At 35.7% G+C, this 27,232-nt stretch overlaps 2 protein-coding genes across 3 annotated transcripts in view; one reads left to right on the top strand and one right to left on the bottom strand.

Moving 5' to 3' along the window:
- The window catches only part of LOC113051594 (disintegrin and metalloproteinase domain-containing protein 33-like), a 94,166-nt gene extending 81,909 nt beyond the window's left edge, over window positions 1-12,257 (top strand). Inside the window, exons 18-23 of the mRNA XM_026215486.1 lie at window positions 712-820; window positions 3,641-3,782; window positions 6,974-7,070; window positions 7,605-7,856; window positions 9,137-9,318; window positions 11,713-12,257. Coding sequence (XP_026071271.1) covers window positions 712-820; window positions 3,641-3,782; window positions 6,974-7,070; window positions 7,605-7,856; window positions 9,137-9,318; window positions 11,713-11,764 — 834 coding nt within the window. The 3' untranslated portion in view covers window positions 11,765-12,257. The remainder of the gene's footprint in view (window positions 1-711; window positions 821-3,640; window positions 3,783-6,973; window positions 7,071-7,604; window positions 7,857-9,136; window positions 9,319-11,712) is intronic.
- A 5,914-nt stretch (window positions 12,258-18,171) lies between these two features.
- The window catches only part of LOC113051597 (leucine-rich repeat and calponin homology domain-containing protein 4-like), a 35,896-nt gene continuing 26,835 nt past the window's right edge, over window positions 18,172-27,232 (bottom strand). The window contains exons 14-18 of one of the 2 annotated variants that reach the window (XM_026215490.1): window positions 26,265-26,360; window positions 26,088-26,185; window positions 25,062-25,199; window positions 24,101-24,178; window positions 18,172-18,577 (exon numbers count right to left, since the gene is read on the bottom strand). In XM_026215490.1, coding sequence (XP_026071275.1) covers window positions 18,407-18,577; window positions 24,101-24,178; window positions 25,062-25,199; window positions 26,088-26,185; window positions 26,265-26,360 — 581 coding nt within the window. In that variant the 3' untranslated portion in view covers window positions 18,172-18,406. Of the gene's footprint in view, window positions 18,578-19,338; window positions 23,392-24,100; window positions 24,179-25,061; window positions 25,200-26,087; window positions 26,186-26,264; window positions 26,361-27,232 lie in introns of those variants that run through there. The other variant, XM_026215489.1, reaches the window with a different exon arrangement.

The following is a 27,232-nucleotide window of genomic DNA, read 5'->3' on the forward strand; positions in this document are numbered from 1 at the left end:
AAGCATCCGAGCCATATACACTCCAGTTCTGTCTTTCCTAATCCCTTTGCCTTCCCTCTGTCTCTCTCTTTTGTCCGTTTTTCTTTTATTTCTTAATTTCTTGCTTATTTACCCAGTCGCTTTTCAAAAGGGCAGCCAAATACAACAGGTTTTTGAGGGGAGATTAGAGATTCAGAAACTGCTTTTTATTATTCATTTGCATTATCATTTGATCCATATTGAGAGTATGGTTTAGGCAAGTGTGGAAGGAGAATAAAGTGAGTGGTCGTGGTATTTGCACACAGCACAATTTCTCTCCTTTCCACTGTTCCTGTCTTGCCTCTGGGTTAGATTGAAGCGTGTAAAATATTCTATGTTAAAAGAAATTCCATTAAGATGAAAGACGGTATATTCTGTATTTGCCCTATACTTCAAAAGACGTGACAGAAAATGTTCCCTGCAATTGCAGCAATGAAAGTGAGGATAGGTAAATGGCTGTGTGTGCTTAAATAAGTTAAAAATGACTCTAACAAATGTGAGTAGTGGTTTGTGGTGTAGTTCAAGCAAAATGTCATACATGAGGGTTAGTGAATGATGACAGGATATGTAGGATGAACTATCCTTTTAAGGTCAAACTGCAGTGCAAAAGGCCCGTGAAAGTTAAACCCAAACCTTCCAGAGGGAAATTCTCATCCGCCCTTATTCCTATGTGTGGTGGTGTTTTGCATGCAGGTGTGTAACAGTAATAGGAACTGCCACTGTAACCGTGGGTGGGCTCCGCCCTTTTGTGAGAAACCAGGACTCGGGGGAAGTGTGGACAGTGGACCTGTACAGTATGACAGTGAGTTCACCTTCAGCTTTCAGTGCACAATGTGCCTCTGCTCTCTCTTATATCTCTCCCATTCTTTAATCCATCTTATAGATAGATTTATCTAAGATTTTATTACTCGTGTGGTTCCTCTTTCCCTCTTTCTCACCTCTTATCAGATGTCACCTTAACCATTAATCTCTACCTTCCAGCTTCTTTCCAAACTCAGGCCAATGATATCTGTGCTTGTTAAAACATTTCAAGAGCAAATCTAAGAATTTATGAATTTATAACTCACTCACTAATTTCATTTAATGTATGGACTGGTTCTGAAAAAACTTTTGTTCTGAATGGAATGCTAGAATACTTATTCCATGCTCAGTAAACTTTATTTTTATTATTTATTTATTTATTTATTTTTGAAAATAGAATGTTTCAATCAATAATATAGTCAAATGACCTAACTACATACACTACATACACTGTTCTAAATTAAACCTTTTTTTTTTATAATTAATGCTTTTATTCAGCGAGTACCTGTTAAATTGACAGTAATGACTTTTACTTTGCAACTGAAAAAAAAGTAGTTCTTTCTATTCAACTTTCTTTCTTTTCAAATTTTATTCATTAAAAAGTATTACATTAAGGAGCACAACTATTTTCAATATTGATAAAATAAGTGTTTCATGAGCACCAGGGGCCTCATGTACAAAGACTTGCGTTGAAGACCTGCGTTGCGAGAAACAAAACTTTATGTAAAGTAAATTGGAGGTGCTACTGTTGGAAGTAGAAACAAGAAAAAAATATTTTATTTGGAGCTCTGTCCTCTGGAATTAATAACAAAAGAAAATAATGAGTGGGAGAGTTGGCTAATGCCATCAGTGCAGTGGAATCTGAAAATCGCACTTTAAATTAACTTAAAACGAAACGGTCTGTTATAAAGGTGGAAGTTGCTGCGCACTGATAAAGTGTGGGCAGAACAGGCAGTGGTACATGGGTCGATGAACTTACACCCTTTGAGCAGAGAGGTGCCTCTATTGTGGGCGACATTTTATTCTCTGGAATAGTATCCGTTGCTGTGGGAGACTCAAATTTAATACAGGACTGCCACGAAGGTAACTCATTTCTCTTTTATTTGCTTAACTTACACACAGCTTACCATTCTGGATTTAATTTTCAAATGCATCCAATGTAGCTAACCAAAAGTACACCAGAGATTGTATGTATCCATAGCATTTATGGCAAATGCGTGTACCCATTAATAAGGAACAGATTCAAATCACAGTTAACATGTGCCTGTGTTTTTTGGACTTATATGGTGCCACAGCAGGAACATCCACTGACATGCAATTTGAGTTCGCCCCTCCTGAGGAGCCAGGGCCCATTGTGTCCAGTGTCTCCAGCTTGAAGCCTCATCCCAGTCGTGCTGTTTGTAATGATGTATGAATCATGGGCTGACCCAGGCCACCTTGCCAGATTATCTGTTAGGCACATTTGTGCATCACATATTATCTGCACATTTATTGAATGGAAATGTTTCCTATTCACATAATGCAAATTCTTCTTCAACAATGTTTGTGCAGACAAGATTACAGTAGGAGAACTGGCTTTCACTGCAAATTGCGCTTTAATGTTTTGCTGGTCAGCTGCATCGAATGGGAACCTTATATACATGGTAGACATGCGGATGATCCCGTCCCATACAGTTGGCATTGTGCGGCTTAAAGATGACTGGCTTATTCCTGAGTGGTCCACCAGTTCCCTTTGGAAAGAACCAGTTGCCAGGAAACACAGCGTTGTCAGCACTTGTAAGGAAATGGGTAATGCATGGCTCCTCGATGTCTCTCTCTCCAAATTCGGACCCAACTCAGCACAGAGCTCCAATAGGAGAGTCCTTGGAAATCTGAAACGGCTGATAAGCCAGTCATCATGGTGGGTCAGAAAATCATTGTGGTCCCTAAAAACTCGTTCTCTTCGGATCCTGTCATTGGCAATGTCCTCTAACAAGGCCAATGCTGCCATTGCATTAGACTACATGTAAAAGTACGTACATCAGACATGAGGTTGGTGTGGAGGAACGCACATTCTCACGTTAATTTCACGTGAACATCAGACCGTGAGTGTGAAAGCTGGCATACGCAATTTTTTGGTGCACACACAGCTTTGATACACGAGGCCCCAGATCAGCATATTAAAATTATTCATGAAGGATATTGTGACACAGGAGTAGTGACAACTGAAAAATCAACTTAAGCATCACAGGAATATATTATTATATTTTAAATTATATTAAAATAGAAAATCATAAATGTTATTGATATTTCACAATATTACACAATAGTACTTTTGCTCAAATAAATGTATTGCCTTGGTGAACCTAAAAGAGGTCTTTTAATAAAATGATAAAAACCTCATGATCCCCAACGTTTAAACATTAGTGTACATGAGAGTGAGGCAACTTTGGGTAAAATTGGCTTAACTTACTCTCTGATCACATAGCGAGTAATATTAAAAGTCAAAGTTAATATCCCATCTTGTTCATTAATCACACTGGAAATAGAAGGTTAAGTTGCATGGCATTGCAGAAGAGAGTATTCACTGGTTGTGTGCTGCACATTTAAGAAATGTGGTATGTTGTATGTTTCTATTCATTTGCTAAATGCTGTTTAAAATTAATACACTAGAGAAAAAGTTTGCTATTTTGAACGTATTCATAGACTTCATTATGGTACAGAGTGAATGCAGTGCACACAAGATCTATTATTCAGAGTGGCAGATATTTGGCAAGCACTTCTCTGAGTTTGTTGTTGACCCTTGTCTAAAAGTTGCTGTATGTTCTATATCTGTCCTCAGGTCAGCTGGGATTGGTTGTTGGGCTGCTCTTTGCTTTTCTAGTGCTTCTCCCTGCTGTACTTATTGCCTTCTACTGCATCAAGATAAAAAACTCCTACTATCACAAGTGGAGAATACAGAGAGAGAAGAGCAAAGCCAGCAGGTATTACTGCAGCACACACAGTTATGCAGTGCCTTTTCAAAGTGTTCAGACCCTTTCACTGTTTTTTTTCAAAATTTCGTGCATATCCATTTATTTACAAAAACCACCACAGTTACAATGTGAAAATGGCTTCATAGAAGTCTGAATGGATTAATAGCACAAAGCTTAAATCTCGGACCGTGTTTTGAGCTCAGAAGTGTCCGGTTTCTTTTGATCATCTGAAGAATTTATTTTTAGTCCCATTATGCAAATTAATTAGACTGAACATGATTTTAGAAAGGTACACCTGTTTGTATTTATACGCACTGCATGGCAAAGCAAAAACCTAAAAAAGTTATTTCTTTAAAGTTATGAAAAAACTTTATTAGTTCTTTAAGACTGTATCTCATGTCTGGGCTGTCAAGGTTGCTAGAGGTGCAGTGGCCTTCGGTGTTGTCAGATGGAAGAAGTTTTGAGCCATTCATCTTAAAACTGGCTGTTTAGGTAAACTGGGTATTTGGTTTTCTAGTGGGACCCACTGAATTCATGCAGTGAATGAGAGAATAATAAAACTGGGGTGATCAATTTCAACCGCGTTGACTAGTGCCACATGTGGCATGCTGAGGGATTCAGAACAATATTATCTTCTTCATGCAAATGTCTTTCTCAGATACCTAGAAAAAAAAGATACAACAGCATATTGTTTTTTTTTTTTCCTCAAGCCCATTCTTACTCAAGGATATTCTCTTGGATAACAAACTGCCTCCATTGCTGGTGCCCTGTGATGTGTATAATTATAAAATGCCTTTTCGATAGATTAAAAACTCAATTTAGGTGAGGAGGCACACGTAAATTAATCCCAAATAATTGTAAAAATCATATGCTAGTCTACATGGATACATCAGCCTATCATTCATTTTGTTGACAGACTTTTAAAAGAATAGAATAAAGAGGTGATTTTAACAGATAGAAAATATTGGAAAATAATACAGATAGACTTATCCTTGCTGAGAAATGGGTTCAAAAATATTTCCATCCTATTGCAGCTGGCTGATAGAAGTCATACTTTTGAGAATTTTCCTTTTAAGCAATATAGATTTCGTGGCTGTGAGTGGAGTACTTTTATGGAACTGGAGCCCAAAACTCATCTGGAAAACTATCCATTCCCGAGGCTTTGCCACTTTTCAGCTGATTAATGCCATTATAAAAGAAGCCATATTTCTTCAGCAGATATTAGTTTCTCAAAGAATGTCTTCATCAATCCTATATTTAATATATGAATTCCTGACTTGCTAGAATAAAAAAATAAATAAAAAAATTGGTCAATCCTTCTTTGATCTATAATGCTTTCCTCCTTGATTTGAAACCGAGATACCAAACCTTTGAAGAGATGACTTTTCCTTATGTGTTTTGCTGAATGTGTGAATTAGTCACATGTTCTTATATATTAAAGACAAGAACCTCTTCTGTTCATTTACACAATTATGGATATTATCTGGCTCCTTAGATAATAATAACTCCGTGATCTCTCCTGCCCTAATGAGATGTTTTCATTTTATTTATTTTTTTACTTTTTCAGTCTATGTTTCAAATCGAATCAAGCTATATCAGGGACACATTTAGTTTTAGCTTATTTCTTTCAAACAATTGTTTTGTGACCTATCAGATGAGACTTATCATAAGAAATGAAAGGGCTCCTTGTCTTTCATCTCAGACCCTCTTGAAATATGCGATTAGTTCAGCTGTCAGTATCCTTTGAAATCTAATTATGTGATCTCTCTTCACATTTGCTGAAAATAGCAGCTGCAGTGAGATAACTAAGGTTATCCCCCTTTTCAGTCATTAAAAACATTAAAAGTTAGTCAGATTATGTATGGTATTATCCTTTCTTCTAGTTGGTGTCATACCAGGTCATTTTTAGCATGGAGCAGTTCCCCCCACACACGGTCTCACATCTGAACTCTCGGAGTTGTCCATTGAGCAAGGTTTCAACTTACACTGTACCAACTCTTGCGATGATTCACCCAAAAATGAAAATACAGTCAGTACATGTTCTAACCCATGTTTCATTCCAAACATGCATGATTTTCTTTATTTCTGTGGCAATTCATGTAAGACTTTAAATCCAAGAATATCTCCTACAGCTTCAAGTAGACATGCTTAAATCTGTTTTGCATCAGTGTCACTTAGGAAAAATCTGTGTAGTATAAAAGCCAAAAAAGGAGAGCTCATACTTCAAAACTGAGTAACGAATATAAAGATGATAGCGTACTGAATATTAGCAATTTAGAAAGCATTTTTTAAAAACTTATACTGGCTAACATCTTATCTAAATTTAGAAAATAATATTTGTGCGTGATGTTAAACAAAAAAAAATACACAATATTTTATATATAAAATATTTGCTTCTGATAAAGATTTTCTTGTAAGAAATAAATAATGTGTGACAGCACAAAGCATGCCAAGTGTATTTGCCTACTATCATGAGCTAAGCGCAGCTGCAGTGAACCATGATGCTGAGGGGGTTATTCTCAGCAACAGGCTTTAGGATTGGCAGGCAACATGATGGAGGTTGAATAGAGCCAAATATAGAGTGATGCTTGAAGAAAATCAGCACACAACCTCCGTCAAGAGAAAAGATTCTTCATTCAGTTTCAGAATGACCTGGAGCACAAAGCCAAGATGATTCTGGATTGGCTTTGGGACAAATAATGTCCTTGAGTGTTCCATCTAAAATGACCCCATAGAAATACTGTGGACAAACTAGTCAAGTCTAGAGTTTGAAGGGATCTGCAAGGACGAAAAAATCCAGGTGTGCAAATCACACCCAAGAAGACCTCCTGCTGTCTTTACTGACACACAGCATGCACACCTGACGTCTGAATACCAATGCAAATAATAAATTTCAGATTTTTTTTTTTTTCAAACATACATAGTAAATCAAGTTAACTTTGTCCTTTTGGTATATTATGTCAAATACAATAAATAATTCAGTCTATAATGAGTCTGAAAGAACATATATGCATGCTCAAAAAATTTTCATTATTCAGTTATTTTGAACAACTTGCTTAGACAATTATGGGACTATAATTGTACATGCTGAATGATTGTCAATCTTGGGCTTTAACAAACTGACAAAATAAACAATGGTAGGTAATTTAACTTCTATTCTATTCACTATATTATTTAAATATGTTTTCATACGTTTCCAGAAATGAGGGCTCCGTTGAAAAGGGGAAGAATGGACACATAAACCCTCCTTTCCATCTGAAGGTGGTGGGACCCTCCAACAAAAGTGTTAATCTTAAGGTATAGACCCTTTAGTCACAGAGGAGGGAATGCTTTTAAATATAATCTTTAATAAGAATTATACAAACTTTACGTTACATTATACTCTAAATATTGTTGGAGTTGACAAGATATTTTAATGTTTTTAAGTCTCTTTTGTTCATGAAAGCTACATTTAATTGATCAAAAATACAGTAAAAATAGTAAACGCACTGTGAAATAATAATATAATTCAAAATAAATACATTTTAAAAAGTAAATACAGTTTTTAAAATGTAATTTATTTCTGTGATGGCAAAGCTATATTTTCAGTAGACACATGTTAGTGGTCCAAAACAGATAACAGACTAATAGGATTTTTTCATTTGTTTTATGACCCCATTCTCCTCTGTCAAGACGTTAGTCCTTTGAAGTGCATTTTTTTGTTTTCATTTAGAAATTTATGATGGGGTTTGTTTAGTATGTATTTAATTTGACTGAATATATGTATTTACATTTTCAGATCACGTTGTAGCATCACCAATATCTCATCACTTTGCTTTTTTTCCTCTTAAGCTACCTCACACCAGCAAGGAGGTGCTTCCTCTGAGGCCAAACCTGGCCTCCAACAGTCCTCAGCCAGTTAATATTGTCCGTCCTCTCCGGCCGGCTCCATCACCATCCCTGAGCAACATCAAAGGACCTCGACCTCCTCCGCCTATCAGCAAGCCACCCAACTCACCCAGAACACCCAAATCTGTAGCATCACCCCAGAAAATCAGTCCTCCCAAGAAGCCTCTACCCCTCAACCCTTCACGCTCACCATTGGTGAGAATTCAGTGTACTCATATTCTTTTGGTTTAATCAAAATCACTGTGGGAGTCAAAACAGGTCAAAGTCTCATCAAGTGAAATGCTGCTTGAAACAATCTATGAAAACACTGTCAGAAATCCTGAAGAAAGCACACCTCACAACCCTCTACGGACACCTGGGCAATTGTATCGCTAGTTGACTAGGACATTTTTTAGTTTACTTGCCATAACCCTAACCCTAATATCTGAAAGTACACTCTTAACATCAGTGTCAGTCAGTCAAGAATTATAATAATCAAGTATTATTTAATAATAAAACTTAGAACTTAATAAGAAATAAGCTTGATGCATATGAATGCATATTAGTCAGTTTAACTGAACATTTTAACCAGACTTGTGGTGGTGCTTTTTTGGTCGTTCAGTGTTTCTGTAAAAAAAGAATTGGAAAAAAAACTAACAAAAATACTGATAAGATAATATTGATATGAATTCTACTAATAAGAACTATAAAACGCACAGGGATTACTAACGTTTAATGAGCTGCTGCATTCATGAATATTAATCAGGGTGTGTGCGTTCGCTTGAACTGATTTGCTGAAATCAAAACAGGAACGATAATAGATGAGCACCAGCAAATGAGATTGCAGTTTGCGCATTAGAAATAGTGAATGCTAGTGAATATGGCTTGGAAATAGTGAAACCAAAGGAATGGCATTATTTTGACAGGGAGATACAACAAACAATATCGTTTACATGTAGCGCATCAATTCTATCTTTCTTTCTCTCTCTCTCTGCGTGTGTGTGAGACAAAGAAACAATGAGTTGTGCGCATTCACACTAGAGTTTATGGTATGTCAAATACAGTTGCGTTGCACAACTATTCAGATAAACTAAAAAATAAAATGGCACAGATCGCTTGACAGAGAGAGAAACTCTGAAGCGCTCAGTCAAAGTGTTCGGTGTGTGAACATATATCTGTACTAAATAGCTTAAATTGTGTCTGTGCATTTATTTGCAATCAAGTCAACGATATCGCTGTAGACGAAGTGACCCCAACTAAGCAAGCCAGACGTGACGGCGGCAAGGAACCGAAACTCCATCGGTGACAGAATGGAGAAAAAAACCTTGGGAGAACTCATGCTCAGTTGGGGGGCCAGTTCTCCTCTGACCAGACGAAACCAGCAGTTCAATATTAGACATCATTTAGTTAGTTGGTCACATATGTGAGTGATTTACCCGCAATGTAGAGGGTTGCCTCTACATACTTATTCACGTCTTCTTCCTGTCCTCATACAGAAGGTATCAGAACAACAACCACGTCCCCCATCCACACCCCCCCAGAGGCCCCTTCCTCGCAGCCCTGCTCGTGGAGCACAGCCCAAACCCTCTGGTGGAGGGCTCATGGTGATGATGCCCGCTTCAGTCGGACCCAAGACTATGGGAAAGGTGACTGCTGTTCCAGCTTTAAAGGCATTCCGGTGAGTAAACAGCTTAAAAGTAAAGTACAGCTGCAGACAGCGATGATGGGTCACTTGTGACTTTACTTTAAAAATCAATTGACATCGGCAACATCATTTAAAGTGGACTACTTTGAAGTCTTTTGCATGTGTAACACACCCTGCTGCCAGTTGGCATCACCAATTTGATCCAAATCAGATAATGCATGTAGAAGATACCTGTATTAGGCTCTTTCTGTTTCCTTTTTTGTCTTTTTTAATCCCTTACCATGGCAAGCCCTTTTGAGAGATCCAGAATCTGTTCACAATTTAGCATTCCGAGTAGCTACGTTTACATGCACCCAAATAATCTGTTATTTATTGAGCCTTCATGGAAACACATCAGTCAATCCACAATGAAATTGTGTGGAGTAGATCTGGCTATTATGAACAATAAGAAAAAACTAAGCGCATTCAAAAATACCGACATGCTTCATGTTTACCAGACCCCTTTTATATTTTTTTACTTTTAACATATGTTTGTTTACATCTTACAAACTGGTCAATGGAGGAGACTGGTTATTTACTTGCTTATGCAATTGCATTTAAAAAAAATTTACAAACTGATGGTACTGTAGCTCCAGTAATTAGAGCATGTAAACATGCCTATTGTCTTTGGCCTCATGTTGACCAAATTTGGTGACATTCACACAAATCCTCTAGAAGGAGTATTTAGAAGTTCAGTGAGACTCTGAGGATTCGAGTGTATATGCAGGGTATCATGTTTATATCATGGTTTTTTACAAAAAGAAAGGCATAACCGGTTTGTTTGAAATTATGGTCTTGGAAAAGCATTAATTTAACAGTGTAAAGTCTTTAAGTTGAAGGAGAAATATTTGCCAATGGCTAATAAATTCTCTGATTTCACTCACCAGTCTGTGAGTTAAGAGAAATATGAGGTAAACTGAGATAAGCACACTCTTCCATTCCTGTTTTTACAACAATTTTAACCCTGCAAAGCCTGACATGAAATAATAATAATAGTCATAAATCTCTCTATATATATTTCTTTAAATAAGAACCTTTAGATGGCTCATTTAATATGAATATTGGGAGAATATGGAGCTCACACACTTTTCCCATTTCACAAAATCCAAAATCGCTGACTTCCTGTTCCATGGAGCTAAGGTTGATGACAACGTGTACAGAATATAATAATTTTTCTGAGAGTTACTGCAGACTTATTTGTCTTGTCTCATCTGTTTTTTCCACTCACCATTTGTGACTTACTCTCACCAAAATATGTAAATTGTGATGCCATTAGCTAATTAGCATACTAATTGTAACAGTTAAATGAACAGTTACTCTCCAGTAAGAAAGACAGACCTAATGAGTGAGAGTCTGTCTGCTCTAATTATTCAACACTTTGTTTTTCTTTGCCAGGCCAAACGGATCAGAGGCAATGTTAAATACAAATAAGTGTGCCGAAAAGTGTGGTGGTGAGGTGTGTGGTTAGGATATTTTATGGGATTCTTTTCAACTCTACCTGTTCTTGAGTGCAGTAAATATAGGACTGAATTTTTACAACACATCAAACATTTGAACGGGGTTTTACTCATGTATATACAGTAGTATAGGGAAAACACACATGCCCCAGTGGAATCTTGTAAGAAGTTAGATTTGCAAGTTTAAATCTTCTTTTCTCTCCTCGAGTCTTCACATCACTTCTAGTCCGCTATCAGTTCTCAAAAGCGGCGGTCTAGCACTTATTTTCTGAAATAACTGCAGCTATATCCAGGCCTCTTTTCTGTTTGTCTCCAGCACTGCGTGCTCCAATCTAAGAACAACCGAATCACACAGAGTTTCAGCTTGTGAAGATAAATCTGTTCGTGGCTTCCCAGTGACGGCGGCAGCTTAGTACTATGTTGTGATAAAAATAGAAATTCATTTTTAATACATTACATGGAGACTCTGAGGATTCGAGTGTATCTGCTGAAAACTGCATTTCATTTTGACAGACTCAGCCGTGTATCATGTTTATATCATGGTTTTCCACAAAAAGAAAGGCGTAAGTGGTTGGTTTGAAATGATGGTCAACCTTGGAAAGCATTCATTTAACAGTGTAAAGAGCTTGTGGGTTAATATGAGGTAAACTGAGATAAGCACACACTTTATTGAACCTTTATAGAAGAAAAGCTTTTAAAAAGTGTTTATATTTTTATATTCAGGCTCTAAAGGCTCATATAATAGGCATATAGGGAAAATATGAAGCTCACACACTTAAAGAGGAACACAAGGTTGTTATTATATGACCAGAAAGTAAGATGAATTTCTGATATTTCTTTCTGCTTGCAGTGTATATCGGTGTGATTGACAGTACAGCATACAACTTAAAGTTCTAGTGTATATCTAACCAATGTTTTTTTCTTTTTTCAGACCTGTTTCAGGACCCAAACCACTCATAATACCTTCCACTTTCCGAAAATGATGCTTGCAGGATTAATTTTTAAAGACTTCAGCCAGCCTATTTGCACTAAATAAGCACCCTTGGTGACTGGTACTATAATGAGCTGTCTCACAAGGGATGGAAGAGCATGGTGCTAGGGCCGTGGATGAGGCCTTACAAACCGGCTTTCAAATACAGTCGTGCACAGCAGAGATGACGCGGTCCTGCATGAAAACATGCAGACTGAGAAAGTTTTGGATAGACCATCACATTGCCACATTGCAATTTTTTTGTAGTTATTTGTTGTTGTGTTTTAATGTCATGCCTCTGTCTTGTTTACATTTTTATCACCTTGCAATTTTTTGGTACTTATTTGTTGTTCTGTTTTGATGTCATGCCTCTGTCTTGTTTACAATTTTTGTTTGACTGTCATCTATTTGACAAGTGCCAAAGATTTTTTTTTAACGCCTTGTTTAATTTGTTGTACTGTGCTGTATGTGATTTTGTGTTTGATACATAAAATACGTTGTTTGAACATGTTGTTTGGTCGTCCTCAATTTACATCAGGTCAAATTCTTTATATCAGGTCAAAATCAACCGAGATTTGCAGAGAACAGAGAGTTCTACATGAGAATAATAATAAAAAAAAAATGTATGAGTTGTGTAATTTCTGTGTGAAACCAATGCAAAAACAATGACAAACAAGCTATCTAAACATACCTAAGTATATCTAAATGGTAATGGTATTTTGGATTGCAAATGATGCCTTTAAATAGGAATAAGAATATTAAAAAAAAATGGTTTCCTGACCAAGACCACTATGGAAAATAAAGTACTACTTTGAAAAGTGATTAGTCATTAAAGACTAATTTAATCTAGAATTAGTCCATAAATGTGTCTCTGCACAGGAGCTTAAGATTTTGTTCAAATTTCTACCACCTGTATGAAACGATGGCTCTCTGCAACTGATTGTCAAACCCTAGAGAGATTTCTGTTTGATTTGCAGCTCATTACACACAGTGAGACCTGCCTCACCCTTCTCATATGGACCGATAAAGCTCCACTGACAGCTGCGGCTGGTACATTTAAAAGCAGGGAGGAACTGAAACTCAGCTGTCAGCAGAAACCGTCATTGCTCTAAACTGACAAGCAGCCTTTCCGCTTCAATTTTTGTTTTACTTGAAATGAATCCTGCACAGTGTCGAGGCCATATTCAGTCTGCTGAGCAGGCACTTTTCACGCTGTGCTCGTGTGCATTGCATTGTATAGGCTTTAATTAAATGTAGTTTCTCACTTTCCTACATGCCCTGAGTCCATCTCTCTCATGTTTATGAGAGATGGTGTGTGATTATTTATGTAGGAAAAGTTAAAGGAGCTGTTAAGTCAGGAGGGGAAATCAAGCCGTGTAGTAGACTGAATCACCCCCCAGCTCTTAATATCCGCACCTATTCACTCTTCCATAAAAGAGGACACAAAAAATGCTTCTGCAGTCAGTGTGATTTAATGTTATGTCACAAATATAAAAATCCAAAGACATTTACATTCTATGACACTTTCAATGAATAAGTTTCATAATACAGTAAAATGGTTAAAACTTAATTTGTTATTATATTTTCTAGTTAAAAATAAATAAATAAACAGCAAAATAAAATACTTTTAACAGAACCCAAACTTAAACTATAATACATAAATAAATAGATATTAAATTAAAAAGGTTAGATTAGGGTTAGATTAATATCAGGTGTTCTTATGTATAAATAGTAAGATGTTTTTTCCTTAGAAATGCAGGCTAAAGGACAGCTATAATTTCTATAATTCTTTGTCTTTTTTATCATGGAAATAATTGTATTATTATCTTTACAATTTGGTTCAATTAATTAATGCATTAGCAATATGTTGAGCAATATATTTGCATCAGTATTTTTATTTATATATTTTTATATTTTATATCATATTTATTTATTCTTGATTATTCCTTATTATTTTATTATTTAGTGTTTGTTATCATTAGTTAACTCAGGTCCATTAAATAATAAATAGTAACAGATACAACTTTTGATTTTAATAATGTATCAAATGAATTAGTAATGGTTAAAATTGACATTAACTAGGATTAATAAATGCTTTAGTAGTATTTCTCAGATAATGTTAACTAAAGTAATGCACCTATGATAAGTCTCTCTCTGATAAACAGTACTAAACTTGATTCTACTTGACTTGATCCCACAAAGTGATAGACAAGAAAAGCAGGATCCTATTAAATAAGCTACTTTGAGAGATTACAATGTCTTTCATAGAGCCATATGCTTTAAAATGTGTTTATGATAATGTGGCTAGCTCATTGGTGAGTCAGTAGCACTGGAGGCCACGTCTGTTCTTTAAATTACACTTTTAGTTTTGATCGTACAGATAAGAGCAATACATCAATCGAATCTGTAAAGGGTCTACTTTCATTTTTATACACATAATTAATTTTATACACGTTATAAACGCCCATACAGCAAACAAAGCAGTGAGACTGCACCTAAATTTTTTGTTTGTTTAGATTTTTCAATGTTACTGTACGCTTCGCACGGAGAGGAATAATAAACGGAATTAAACTCAGAAAAAGATTCACTGTGACAAATAAGACAGAATTCACCTCAAGAAGCTTTGGATTACCTTCATAGTATGAAGGTAAAACAGTAGCAAAACTCGGGAGCTTCTGGATCTGAATGTGAGAACTTGTCATATTAACATTTGCATTTGGAAATTGAAATTTATACTCACAGCTCTGATGTGAAAGGTTTAATCTTTTAATTTGTACACACTGACAAAGATCAAAACACCCATTGTAGTAAAATACTGTTTGGAAATATTGATAACTCCATGAACCAGGTGACTGCATAGCGGTGAGATCAAAGCATGTCATCTGTATTTCAGCGGCTCTGGTACAGGAATATTACGCTGCAATATGCTAAAGGATATACATATGAAAGATGTTGCATTATTTGTTTACCAGATAATACCTGAATGACAAGATGAATGCAGTGTCTTAAAATCCTGTAAAAGTTAAGGATAATCAGTGAAAATTGTTTGCAGTGTTTACAAATAACTATTACATATGCATAAAACACAAATTTATTTCTTGGAAAGTTGCAATGGTTGGCGTTGTTCATTGGTCGGGCATCGACCAATAAAATGTTTTCATTTGCACCAATGCCCCATCCCTGACTCTGCTCTCCCACAATTGCATATACAAGTGCAAAAGTGAGTTTTGAAACAGGAGTACTACAAAAGGAGTAGCAAAAGTCAAAGTGCTAGGATTTGAACTTGTACTGCCAGATCTGAGAGGTTGTAAGTGCTGACTTGACATTGTGCAGCGAAATTGAAGTAAAGTGCAAAAGCAAATATGTCGTAAACATTTGTGTCTGTCATTTTTGTATTTGTGTGTGTGTGTGGATGTCATTTTACACTTTTGTAACTATTAATGCGCAACTTCAAATTCAAAACATGAACGTTTTGATTATTGTCTCTGTGTGCAAATTGAAAGATTCAGCTTTTCACTTAAGAGCTGTGAGTGTAGATTTTAACTTACAAATACAAATATTAATATGACAAGTTCTCACATTCAGATCAACAACCTCTCAAGTTTAGCTACTGATTTACCTTCATACCAGAGGGTTAACTTCATAAGACAAGGGCAGCATAATTGAAACGTAATGTAATGCAGCAGCATTCAATTCATTGGAACAGAACATAATTCAAGAATGTAGAACAAATAAGAACCTAGAATAAGTGGCAGCAATATTCAAACAACAGCAATATTCAAACAAAAGACATTTTACAGCAGTATTTCCTCAGAGGCCAGAAAACCGGGCCCTTAATTTTAATCAACAGTATTGAGGCAACAAAGCTGTGCTAAAATGTATGTTTAAATATTGCATGCACAAACCTCCCATTACAACATCATCAGGGGCACGTCTGTAAACATGACTGAAAGTGAGCCGAGTCTGAGCTGATGTTGGTCAGGTGAGTCTAGGAGTATTGCGCTCGATATTAAAGATGCACTTTGAAGAAAGTGCTTACATTAATAATTGATGCAGGCCGCCTGTAATCAATTTGGTATGTCTACCACTGAACAACTTTTGGACTCAGCAGAGCTCCATTTGAGACTGAATGTAAAACAGCATGTGATGACTATAGAGCCTTTCATTCACAGCTACATTATATCCAGTGGCATAGATTGTGGAATTTCCAACAATTCCAATTGTTACTGCTATTGCTTTGGTGCCACATGTGAATTTGTCAGCTTTTGAAAGCCGAAGCGGAGCATAAGTGACAGTTTGCCATTTTAGCAACGTAAAATCTCTCACTCAAAAGCTCCTGAGTGGCAGAATTGAACTGATCTCAATAGCTGCTGTTTTCTCACCCAACTTCTGAATCAGACCTTTAATCCTTTGGATAGCAGCTCAGATACATCACTTCTCAGATTCATCTCCCCTCCCTGAGTGTCACAGAAAAGGCACTTACTAAGACTCCTCTTCCAGTCTGCTGGGAGACTGGAGTCTTTAACACCATACTTCAGACTCTTCGGATACAGTGCAGATGTAGTTTGCTAAATTCTCATATGCAAACATTTTTCATATCTGAAAGCTATTTTTTTGAGTGGATATAAGTACATACTTGTTCAAAATAGCTGCTTCAGCAAATGGTGTACCAGTTGTCTGTTCATATAATTATCTCAGGCATTTCAGAACCTCTCAACTAAGTGTTTCACAAGGACTTTTTATTCCTCTTTCAGAAAATGGACACCTGGAAGCTGAGATGTTCCAAGAGTTGTAATCCACATATCAATCACATTCAACAAAACTGACAAACAATCAAGGATTTTTTCAGCATATCTGTAATAAATAATGTTTGTTAATTAATAGTGTTTATTACCTCTGATCGTAAAGATTTTAGTCCCATTGTACCCAGTATTTATTAAAATGCCTTACCTTTCAAGAAACCAAATAACAGCATTGGTGCGTCCATTCGGCATGATACAGTACACATTATCAAAAGACATTATAAAAAAAAAAACATTTTGGAGCACGTTACCAATCAGACTAAACAGCGGCTTAATTTTTTTTTTTTGTTAACTTGTCTTTTTTAGCTATTTAATTTTAGCTGAAAGCTATTAAAGAGCATATTATTTACAGTACTACATAGTAAAAAAAAGTCTACCTTCTCTATTCATTACAAAAAGAATACCAATAAACAGCAGGTTACATTACATTTTTTTCTTCTTTTTCTGAGCAACAGCAGTAGAAACGTTCATTGCCTTTTTTTAGACTTTAGGTATGTCTTTACAGAGAATGACCTTCAAAAATAAATAAATAAAAAACGTGGGGGGGGGGGGGCAAAAGAGGAATTGAATAATTTATTTTGGTTGGTAATGGTATTAAAGCTCTTACTCATAGTCTCTTGAAGATAGCTCACGATGGGCATAATGTTGGCTACAGGTCTGACAGGGTTGAGGATACCAGGGAAAAACAAGGCTGCATGCAATGCACCTAAATATATAATTGTGCACAATTAGGATACCAAAAGGAGACGAGAAAGTCTATATGTTTGTTGTTGATGTCAAAGCTTGACATCTAAAAATGTATATGTTATTTTGGACTATATTCATGTATCACTTGACAGAAGCAGCCAAATTAGTCAGTTTCAATGCCTGTATGGTGTAACCGTAACTGAGAGACCAATCAATATACCAAGAAATTCAACAGAATTTGTGTTCCAGAAACATAAAAGAGACTGAATGAGTCATGAAACATGGTAGTTACACAAAACTTGACTCAAACAGAGGAAATTCATTGTTTTAGATTCACGTCAGAATCCAGACCGCTTCCCACTGAAGCCCTGTGGACTGAGCTGCGGAATCACTCGAAGCTATTTCAGTTTGTAGTCTTTGTTTAACATAACAAGCTGGATAATCAACTCACTTTAGGTGAAGGTGGAGATTCATTTTCTCACATTTTTATTCAAGTCACTGGTTTAAGATTAAACAAATATAGGTTAAAAGGGTTTTAACTACACTCTTAATAAACTACTTTTCAATTCAAAGCAAATTGAATAGATAATTTCACACACAGCTATTGCTAAATAAGTGTCGTGGCGTGTCGTTGTTTGTGCAACCCTCCAAATCTGCACGAAATGTCACAATCTGAGCCCAAGAGCGGTTGTTCGCTTATCACAGGATTACTGCCACCTTTGCTGCTCCGCTAGAGTAATTACCTGTGAAAAACCAATTCAATTTGCATTGTAATAAAGCTGAGATTACAAACGTAATTAATTTTCAATTATGAGGGAGCACCAACAAAATGATTACACAAGAATGGCCAACTACCTCAGTAACGAGGCTCATTTTGGTAACGTCTTGCATCATATATTCTGCATAAATATGCAACAGACAAGCAGTTTTAAGTTAAATTTGCTTTATTGTGCTTCATCTGTTTCAATAGGCACAATGAACTGGCTCTTGTAAATTACATAAAATTCTCTGTACATGCATTGTAACAGGCAACATGCCAAATCATTTAAGCTGGTATTATTACATGATGGCTCCTGATCAAAAATTTGATTCTAACATAAAAAAAAAACAGACCAAAAAAAAAAACACCTTGTGAAATCTGAAATCTGCTGGGAATATTCACTTGATCAATACGAGGCAGCATCTTGATTTTGAGTTGTGGATTGAAGTTGAAGCCCTGGGGGGTCTTGACGGGATGAGCGACGGGACGTAGGCAGCTCCAAAAGTGCCTGAACTGTCTGAGCGATGCGCGTGAGCCCTTCTTCCTCCAGAATCAGCTGCGCCGGACACAGTGTGTCCTGGTGGGATTTGATGATGAAAAAAGAATACCAAATTTTAATTTGTTTACACAAAAAAGTTCATAAAATAAACAATAGAACATCTTGGCACAATCAGACAGCTCCAGGAACATTGTCTCTTGCATTGTAGGCCCTAAACTATGCAAACATATGCTTCTAAGAGCAGATTCTGAAAGGTGACGTGCACTCTGGGTATGAAAAACTTTCCATGCACCTATGGTTGAGGCATGCAACTCCTATCTGTCATCTGAAGGACCTAAAAAATTGCAAGGATCCTCCTCAGGTGCAGACAAGATCAAATACAAAAAGTGGCAACAAAGAGGCACTTGGGACACTGAAACACGTGACACAGGAGGCAAAGCATGCAGCACAACACACTCTCAACACCATTTCTTTGAATTGCCAGCTATATTGCACAGCAGCGGCGTTTAAGACATGCAGTTATAGCATTTCACAGATGGGAGGCTGTTTCATCCCATGCAGGATGAATTACAGTGAGTGTAGCATAACAAGCCAGCTACCATCTTGAAAATTCATCATGCATTCCAATTATTAAGTTCAGTCAACCCCAACAGTAGACATTAAGTATGTTGCATTTGATAAAAAGCTCTTATTGCCATATTCAGGCTGTATATCAAACATGTAGTATATATGAGATTTTGCTGTAAGCTCATTGCTTTAACACCATAACAGCGCCACAGTATTACAGTCGTGTTTTTAACCCACTATTGTGCCATAAAGACAATAATGATTTTAATGTGAAGACACATGATTTGAGGTTGATTTTTCTATTGCCCTATTAAACACATTTATTCAACATCTGGGTTTTTGCTGTTTCTCTGTTAATTTAAATAGCTGTGTATGCTCACATATTCTCAAGTTCATACAGTAAACACAAAATATGAATGCAGCCAAATGGCAACTGTCAATGATGAATTTCTTTATTGTTAGGGGCATCAATTACTGAAATTATTTATTTGGAAGTGTATATTGTGTAGAACTCAATTATGATTTATATATCATGTGCTCCGAAAAATTATAGCCTACTGAAATGCTATGAAGAAACGTGTGTGACTGACTCAGAAGAGTATTATAAACAAAAAGTTTGTAGTCCACAAATTCATCAATTCATTAAAGAAAATCGGTTCTAATTTCAGAATTCTCCTCATTCTCCTTTAATTATGTGTTTCTTTAATGGCAGAGACATTTTTAATTGTTCCATAATTAAAAGAAAAAAGACACCATTTAACTCCCCATGAACACAAAGCACTTCATAATGTCAAAGTGAAAAATGAGTTGGCCAGTTAATAAAAAATAATAAACAGATAACAATTGAGCACATAAGTATTCACTCTCCTGCTTTGACACACTTTTAATGGTTTCAGAAGTAATCAAAATAATTGCTTGATGAATGTACAGCTGTGTGCAGATAAAGTGCTTCACATGTTTTCAGTCTAACTGTATCTGTGTTTGATACTGTCCATATTAGTTTATTTGCATGGTAACACACAAGTGTGCTAGGAAGAAACACTTTTTTAAATTATTTAAAAACTCATTCATGCATTTTAAGTTTAAGAGCATTCATACATTTTAAGTGTTGATTAAGAAATGCTTAAAGCTGCTGTGTTCTTTCTTTACTTCCTGAAGAGTGAATGTTTACAGTTTGATGAGAAATAGTGACTTTTACATGCTCAGTTATTTACTGTGTTACTTTGATTTGTTCTGGGGGTTGTAAAGTTGTTTGTGCTAAAAGAAAAGTTATATCATGCAGTTTTATATAAAAAGCTTACAGTATTTACATTTAATATGATCATGTACTGTATGCATACACTACCATTCTTAAAGAAATGAATACTTTTATTTAGCAGACGCTTTCAGTTGATCAGAAGTAACAGTTACTACATCAATAGTGATACATTACAGATTTATATGAAATAAATTTGTCCTTTGGTACTTTCTATTAATTGAAAGAAACACTATGTAACTTTTTTTTGTGTTCAAAATGTATATAATGAGAGAGTGTATCATAAATACATCTAATCGCCTTTTTGTCTCATCACAAATCACTACGGGACATTTATAATAAGTTATTATTTTTGGACTATTGTAGCCTGTTAGGGTCATCAACGCTGCGGATTAACACATACCTGCGTGAATCGCCATAGACATAAACTTGGAGAAGTTGCTCCGGTTAGAATGTTCTTCTGCGAGATGCGTGCAGTTCTGTTTATTAACCACTAGAGAGCTTAAATTTACATAGTGTTGCTTTAAAAATCCTGAAGAAAATAGATCAAAGTTTCCAAAAAAAAAAAAGTATGTAGTAGAACAACAGTTTTCAACTGACTGGAGAAATGGTTTTCACCTTGCTTTTGATCAAATAAATGACCCCTGGGTGAGCTCAAGAGCCTTCTTTCAAAAACAAAGAAATCTTACCGACTGCAAAGTTTTGAACAGTACTGTAGGCTACTGTATAGCATGTACATATCTTCCAGTATAAACAAACACACAGTGGGGTCCATATGTCTCTAAAAGCATTTTTCAAAGCAAAGTTTCTTTTGCCATTTTTATCATTCTATTTTGGTTTGTCCACAAGTTTTCAATATGATCTTAGATTTTGGACCCCACTGTGTAGCATAGTGTATACTTTTCTTTTTACTACTACCCACACAATGGATCAACACTTACCTTTTGGTGAAGGCCACAGAATATCTAGCTACTGAGACGAGCTGATGTGAGGATTTCAACCTCAGCAGAGAGACAACGAACTAAAGCAGAATTAATCATGAGCGAGAGCAACAGTCAGTCATCAACATTTGACAAAAGCACATGTAAAGCAGCAGACAAAACATAATAATCAGGGTTTCAGTTTTTTAATAATTTCTTTAAAAGACAAAAAAGAAATCTTTATATCGATATAAATGTATTAACTTCTTAAATACACAGTATTTCATAAATATTACAAAATACATTTTGTGTTGCAACAGTTTCCACTAGGTAACATTTGGACTGAAACATTCATGTAGATCTAGGGCCCTCTAAACTGAGTCTAGTGCATGTACGATAGAATTAGCAGTAGAACATGTAGCACATCACAGTCCTTTATTCATATGGCTGGAGTATCTTGAGCAACTGTAAGGAAGTCCATCAGAGTGGACATTTGAAATAAAATGGCTAATTAGTGTTCGCTTTAGCATTGCCAACAATGTTCAATATTATAAAACTTCATCAACTTACAAACTCCCTTAAAATATGTTTAAGACATTGTAGGGTGAGGGATGATGCATTAGTAACTAATTATAGCACATCCCTTGATATACCCTTATTTTCCAGTCTCTCTCATTCTCTCTCCTATCGTTCTCTCCAGATGAGAGGCTGCTCATTAGTAAACTGTCTGCAAAGCTCCTAAATCACATTAAGTAGGCACGAAATACAAAAGCAACATCAGCATACGGAGAAGATGGGTGCTCATGGCACATTACAGTAATATTTAGAATCAGGAGACGGCAGACCAAAAAGGACGAGTTTTCATCATTAATAAAAAAAATATATTTATAAGTTGTAATTTGGTAATGTCTGCATATCTACATTGTGCATCCATGAGCAGTAACACAAATGCAAAAATAACAAATGCAGCTTAATCAGAGTTGTATTACTCAATTAATCTGTTTCGATTTAATTAGTCTAATAATGTGCTCAGTGAGACTGCAGCTTCTGCAGAACCTAGAAAAACATAAATAAACTCAAACAATAACTTAATATTGAACTCATTGTATATAAGAATTATATTAAGATGCTCTCAAAAAAAAAGTAACTAGTTAGCACAGCTTCGAATCATACTAGTACCGTCAAAAAGTGTTGAAGGAACAGTTTAGTAAAAGCACTGCCCTCTGATGGTCACAGTCAGCTAGACAAGAAAAAGAAAGTGAAATCTTCCTCTCAGCCCTGACCCTGACAGATTTCAACAACATGTGAATTAAACCGAATTAAGCTGAAAAGTACCATCACCACACTGTTTAGCAGATGCTACAAACTCATTTGCACTGCTGTGTGAACCGAAGGAACATACAGGCACTTTAGATGAGGACCGGTGCAGCGCAAATACAAGCCATATTAAAGCCCTTCAAGAAAAAAAAAATAGTGATGGGGAATTTGTGCCAGTGCTTTAAAACTCTCAGGATAACAAGATCCCTTACAAAGACCGCTAGAAGCTGTCTAAACTATCCTGGGATCACCAGTGATGCTAAGGCAATCGGGTGGAAAAGCCCTTCATGAGTGGAAACCATGTCTATATAGAAAATAAAATCCACATCGGTATGTGGCCATTGATGAGCTGTTAATGAGCATTTCTGGTGCTCATTAATAATAATAATAATAATACATTTCAATATTTCACTATTTATAGAAAAATTAAGTTCTTAAGTCTTACAACTACCCTCATTTTCCAAACCATTTAGATATCTATAGGGATAATGTTTATGCTGAAAGGCCTTATGGGTAAGGAATTTGCTCTGATATATATGTCAGTGACAGTGTTCACAGTACAGAGATGATGGACTTTGAAATCCATTACGTTTACACATTGATACTGGCTCACACTATGCTATGAGGTGGCAGTAGAACAGATAGAGCAAAGCCATGAGGAGAGAGTAGAAGAGCAGGAAGCCGGTGGAAAAAGGAGAGACAGAGGGAGAGGTGCCAATGTTGTCCTCGTTCACCTCCTCCTCTCCTCCTGCTATTGCCAGGAGTGCCGTCACACAGCGGTGCACCGCAGGTAGCTTACTGCACAGGATATCAGACGCTAAACACAGCTCCATCTGAGAAAGAGAGAGACAGACAAAAGGACAGGAAGAACAATGCAGAGGGGACAAACAAAGATGTTTGGACAATAAAAGACAAAAACATTAAAGCAGCATTATTTAAAGGGATAGTTCACCCAAAAATGTACTACCCATTTAGGGATAAAGGTTTTGGGGGGAAAATTATTTATTTTCTTTAGTTATATATAACACATTCCCAATGTTTTGACTATTTCTATATGATAATAAAATACTATTATTTTTATTGCGATATATATATAAAAAAATAACAAAATAAGAAACATATTGTAAGATTACAATAGTATTATAGTGTTAATTAACTATAACTATTAACTATAAAATGACTTTAAGTTAAACTTTTTTTTACCAGCAAGTAAATATATGCACTGCGTGTTTCAGAACGAAGCGCAGCACTTTGTTTATGTACACGCGTGCAGTTTTTGATATAGTAATGAAGTGAATACCCCTTTATGATAAACAAGATAAAAAAATCAAATGGCAAAGAGAGCACACAAAAAGGAACAAATCGAGCTTGAAGCAACTGAAAGACAACATAAAAGAGCTTCAACATTGTTGCAGTCACATGTCAGTGGGCGAAGTGGATTTTTCTCATTTACAAACAGCACAGACAACACATCTCAGGGAGACAAATAATATGGAGTATAATAAAAGACGCAAACGATAAAAGATGACTTTTTTTGTTTACCTCGGGGACTCCCAGTCTACGACATGCGGCAATGAAGTTTTCGACATTCAGGCGGCACTTGGCAGCACTCAGCTTTGGCTGAACAGAAAGATTGCAAATACATTCATTAAAAAGCAATTCAAGAACAGCCTGCTGGTATTGTATTTTTTTTTTTTTTTTTTTTTACACCATATTAGCATTGGGACTATTTACATGGCAAACACAAGGAAACCATCATAATCCATAAAATTTGAAACTTAATAAACCATTTTTTCTTGACTTAAGGCAAAAAATAAATAGATTCAGGTGATACATAAAAAATTATTCCGCTTAAAAAAATTTCTGAATAAAAGTGCTTTCAGGCAATATAAAGTTACAGTCCAACCGGATATGCTGCCTTCTAGTAATCTAGCTGATCCTGGATCAGCCTTTTTAAAATATGGATAAATGTGACCCTGGACCACAAAACCAGTCTTAAGTGTAAATTTTCCAAAATTGAAATTGATACATCTTCATCTGAGAGCTGAATAAATTAAGCTTTCCATTGATGCATGGTTTGTTAGGATTGGACAAAATAACAACTACCGAGATACAACTTTTTTTATAAAAATCTGGAGTCAGAGGGTGCAAAAAAATCTAAATACTGAGAAAACTGCCTTTGAAGTTGTCCAAATGAATTCTTAGAAATGCATATTACTAATCCAGAATGAAGTTTTGATATATTTTTTGGTGGGAAATTTACAAAATATCTTCATGGAACATGATACTTAATATCCTAATGATTTTTTACATTAAAAAAAAAATCTGTAATTTTGACCCATACAATGCTTTTTTTTGGCTATTGCTAAAAATAAACCCCAGCGACTTAAGAATGGTTTTGTGTTCCAGGCTCACACATAGGGATTACCCAGAAAGATCCAGACATAGATAAACTAGATTATGTTTTGGTCATGATGAGAATAAGATCTAAGCATTAGCTCACCACTGCCGGAGAGGGGATGTGGATGATTGACACAGAACGAGGTCGCACGTGATTGGCCAGCTGGCAAAGAATTGTGCCATTGGACAATGCCTCTCCCAGATCCTCAGGCACAGAGATCTTCAGACGTGACTCTAGAATCTAGCAGAGAGACGTGGAGAAAGTGAAGAAATAAAAATATAAGAACACTTTTAAAACTAAAAAAGCAGATCTCTGGAGGGAATTTTTCTTGGAAGATACATAACTCAAATTTAGAACATATCACTTATAAAACAGCTGAATGTTGTTGAGGAAAATCAGGCAAATCATAAATATTAAACTCCTGTCCGACCCTTAAACAATACTGGACTACAATAATTATAATAAAATAAAAACTATTCAAAGTATTATGGGACACTCACATTGACCTGAAAATGTAGCTATTAATAAAATTTATTAATTATTACACTACTGTTTAAAAGTTTGGGATCGATTTGTGAAATTCGTTTAACTGTTTTTGAAAGAAGTCTCTTTGCTCGCCAAGGCTGCATTTAGGCTATTTGATCAAAAACAGTACAAAACAGTAATATTGTGAAATATACCCTAATATGCAGATTTGTGCTCAAGAAACATTGCTTCTATTTTCATCCATGTTTAATATTTTTGTGGAAACTGTCATACATTTTTTCAGGACTATTTAATGAAAAAGAAAACAGCCTTTACTTGAAATAATAAATACTTTAATAATCGTTATGAAAGCTTTCTGTCACTTTTAATCTATTCAATGCACCTTGGTAAATTAAGGCTTTGAAAAATAATAATAATAATAATAATCTTACTGACCCCACACTTTTGTACATTTTAGTTCTAATATATATATATATATATATATATATATATATATATATATATATATATATATATATATATATATATATATATATAATACTATAAATAAAATTAGAATTAGAAAAATAAGTGTCTATCAAAAAATTGGTTTGTCAGGATGGCTAGAGATGGTGAGATGAATAATACGGGACGCCTCTTTACTTTCCGCAGTTGCAAGACGTCTGTTCTCTCCTCTCGAGGGGATCTGAGTGTGGCGCTGGAGTCACTGCGGCCAGACTCCGCCAAACTGTTGCCTGATCCTAAGAGAAAGAGACAGGGTCCAAATCAAGAAAATAGCTCTATATTCCTAGTTGCACTTCTCTAGGTGCGTGTGTGTACCTGTCTTGACGTTGCAGCGTGAGGATGTGCGGAATAAGAAGCTGTTGGGTTTGGGAGCAGAACCTGGAGGAGAACAGGGCTTCACAGAGGACGCATCTGGAACATGATACAAACAGGATTCATTAAATACTGAAGTTACATTAAGACTGGGTACATATCAATACAGCTCCAGCAGAACACAGAAAAACCGATGTTAATAAAACAGAAATGTAATCAATATATTGTGTCTAAATTTAGGAATGATGAGATTTGGTCCCCTGACTAAGCTTGGTTCCTCAGAATGATTTTTTTTTTTTAATTCTTTTACCTGATGGAGTTTATGTTTCCTAAGCGGAGTTAAATAGACCCTTAACATTCAGTAATATTATAATTGTCTTCAGCAGAGCTGCTTTTAGCTGAACTGAGCTTGGTTCATAATTGATCAGCTTTACACAGTTACTGAACTGACTTGAGCTGAATGACTACACTATTGTCTTATTGCTTTAAAACAGACTTTGGATTTGTCTCATATTTGATGAAATCTGCCTCATTGATTCAGTTATTTTCCTGTTTATTACTATAAAGCTACTATTTTATAAAGCGCTACTGTATATAAATAAAAGTCAAATGACTAGACTTGACTTATAGATACAAAATATATTAAATTACTACCAACAACAACAGAAACAACAAAAACACCAAAGAACAACAATAAGATCCCTGTCAAAAAGTGTTAATGCACTTTTAAAACAGCACTGCTCTCTGGTGGTCACAGTGCTTTCAACGGGTTTACTTTTGTTTTTAAATAAGAAGAAAAGCATTCAAATAAGCTAAATGTATGACTGAAACTGCAGTTCGGTAAAATAATCCATGAAGAACATTCAGTTGCAGTTATTTAAATGTTAATTATAATTATTTTAGTGACTAAGGATAACCTGTAAATTAAACTATATTTTCACAGCATTGTTCAAGTTGGTCATGTGGATTTG

The sequence above is a fragment of the Carassius auratus genome, chromosome 32 (assembly GCF_003368295.1).
Source record: "Carassius auratus strain Wakin chromosome 32, ASM336829v1, whole genome shotgun sequence".
In the NCBI taxonomy this organism is placed as follows: Eukaryota; Metazoa; Chordata; class Actinopteri; order Cypriniformes; family Cyprinidae; genus Carassius; species Carassius auratus.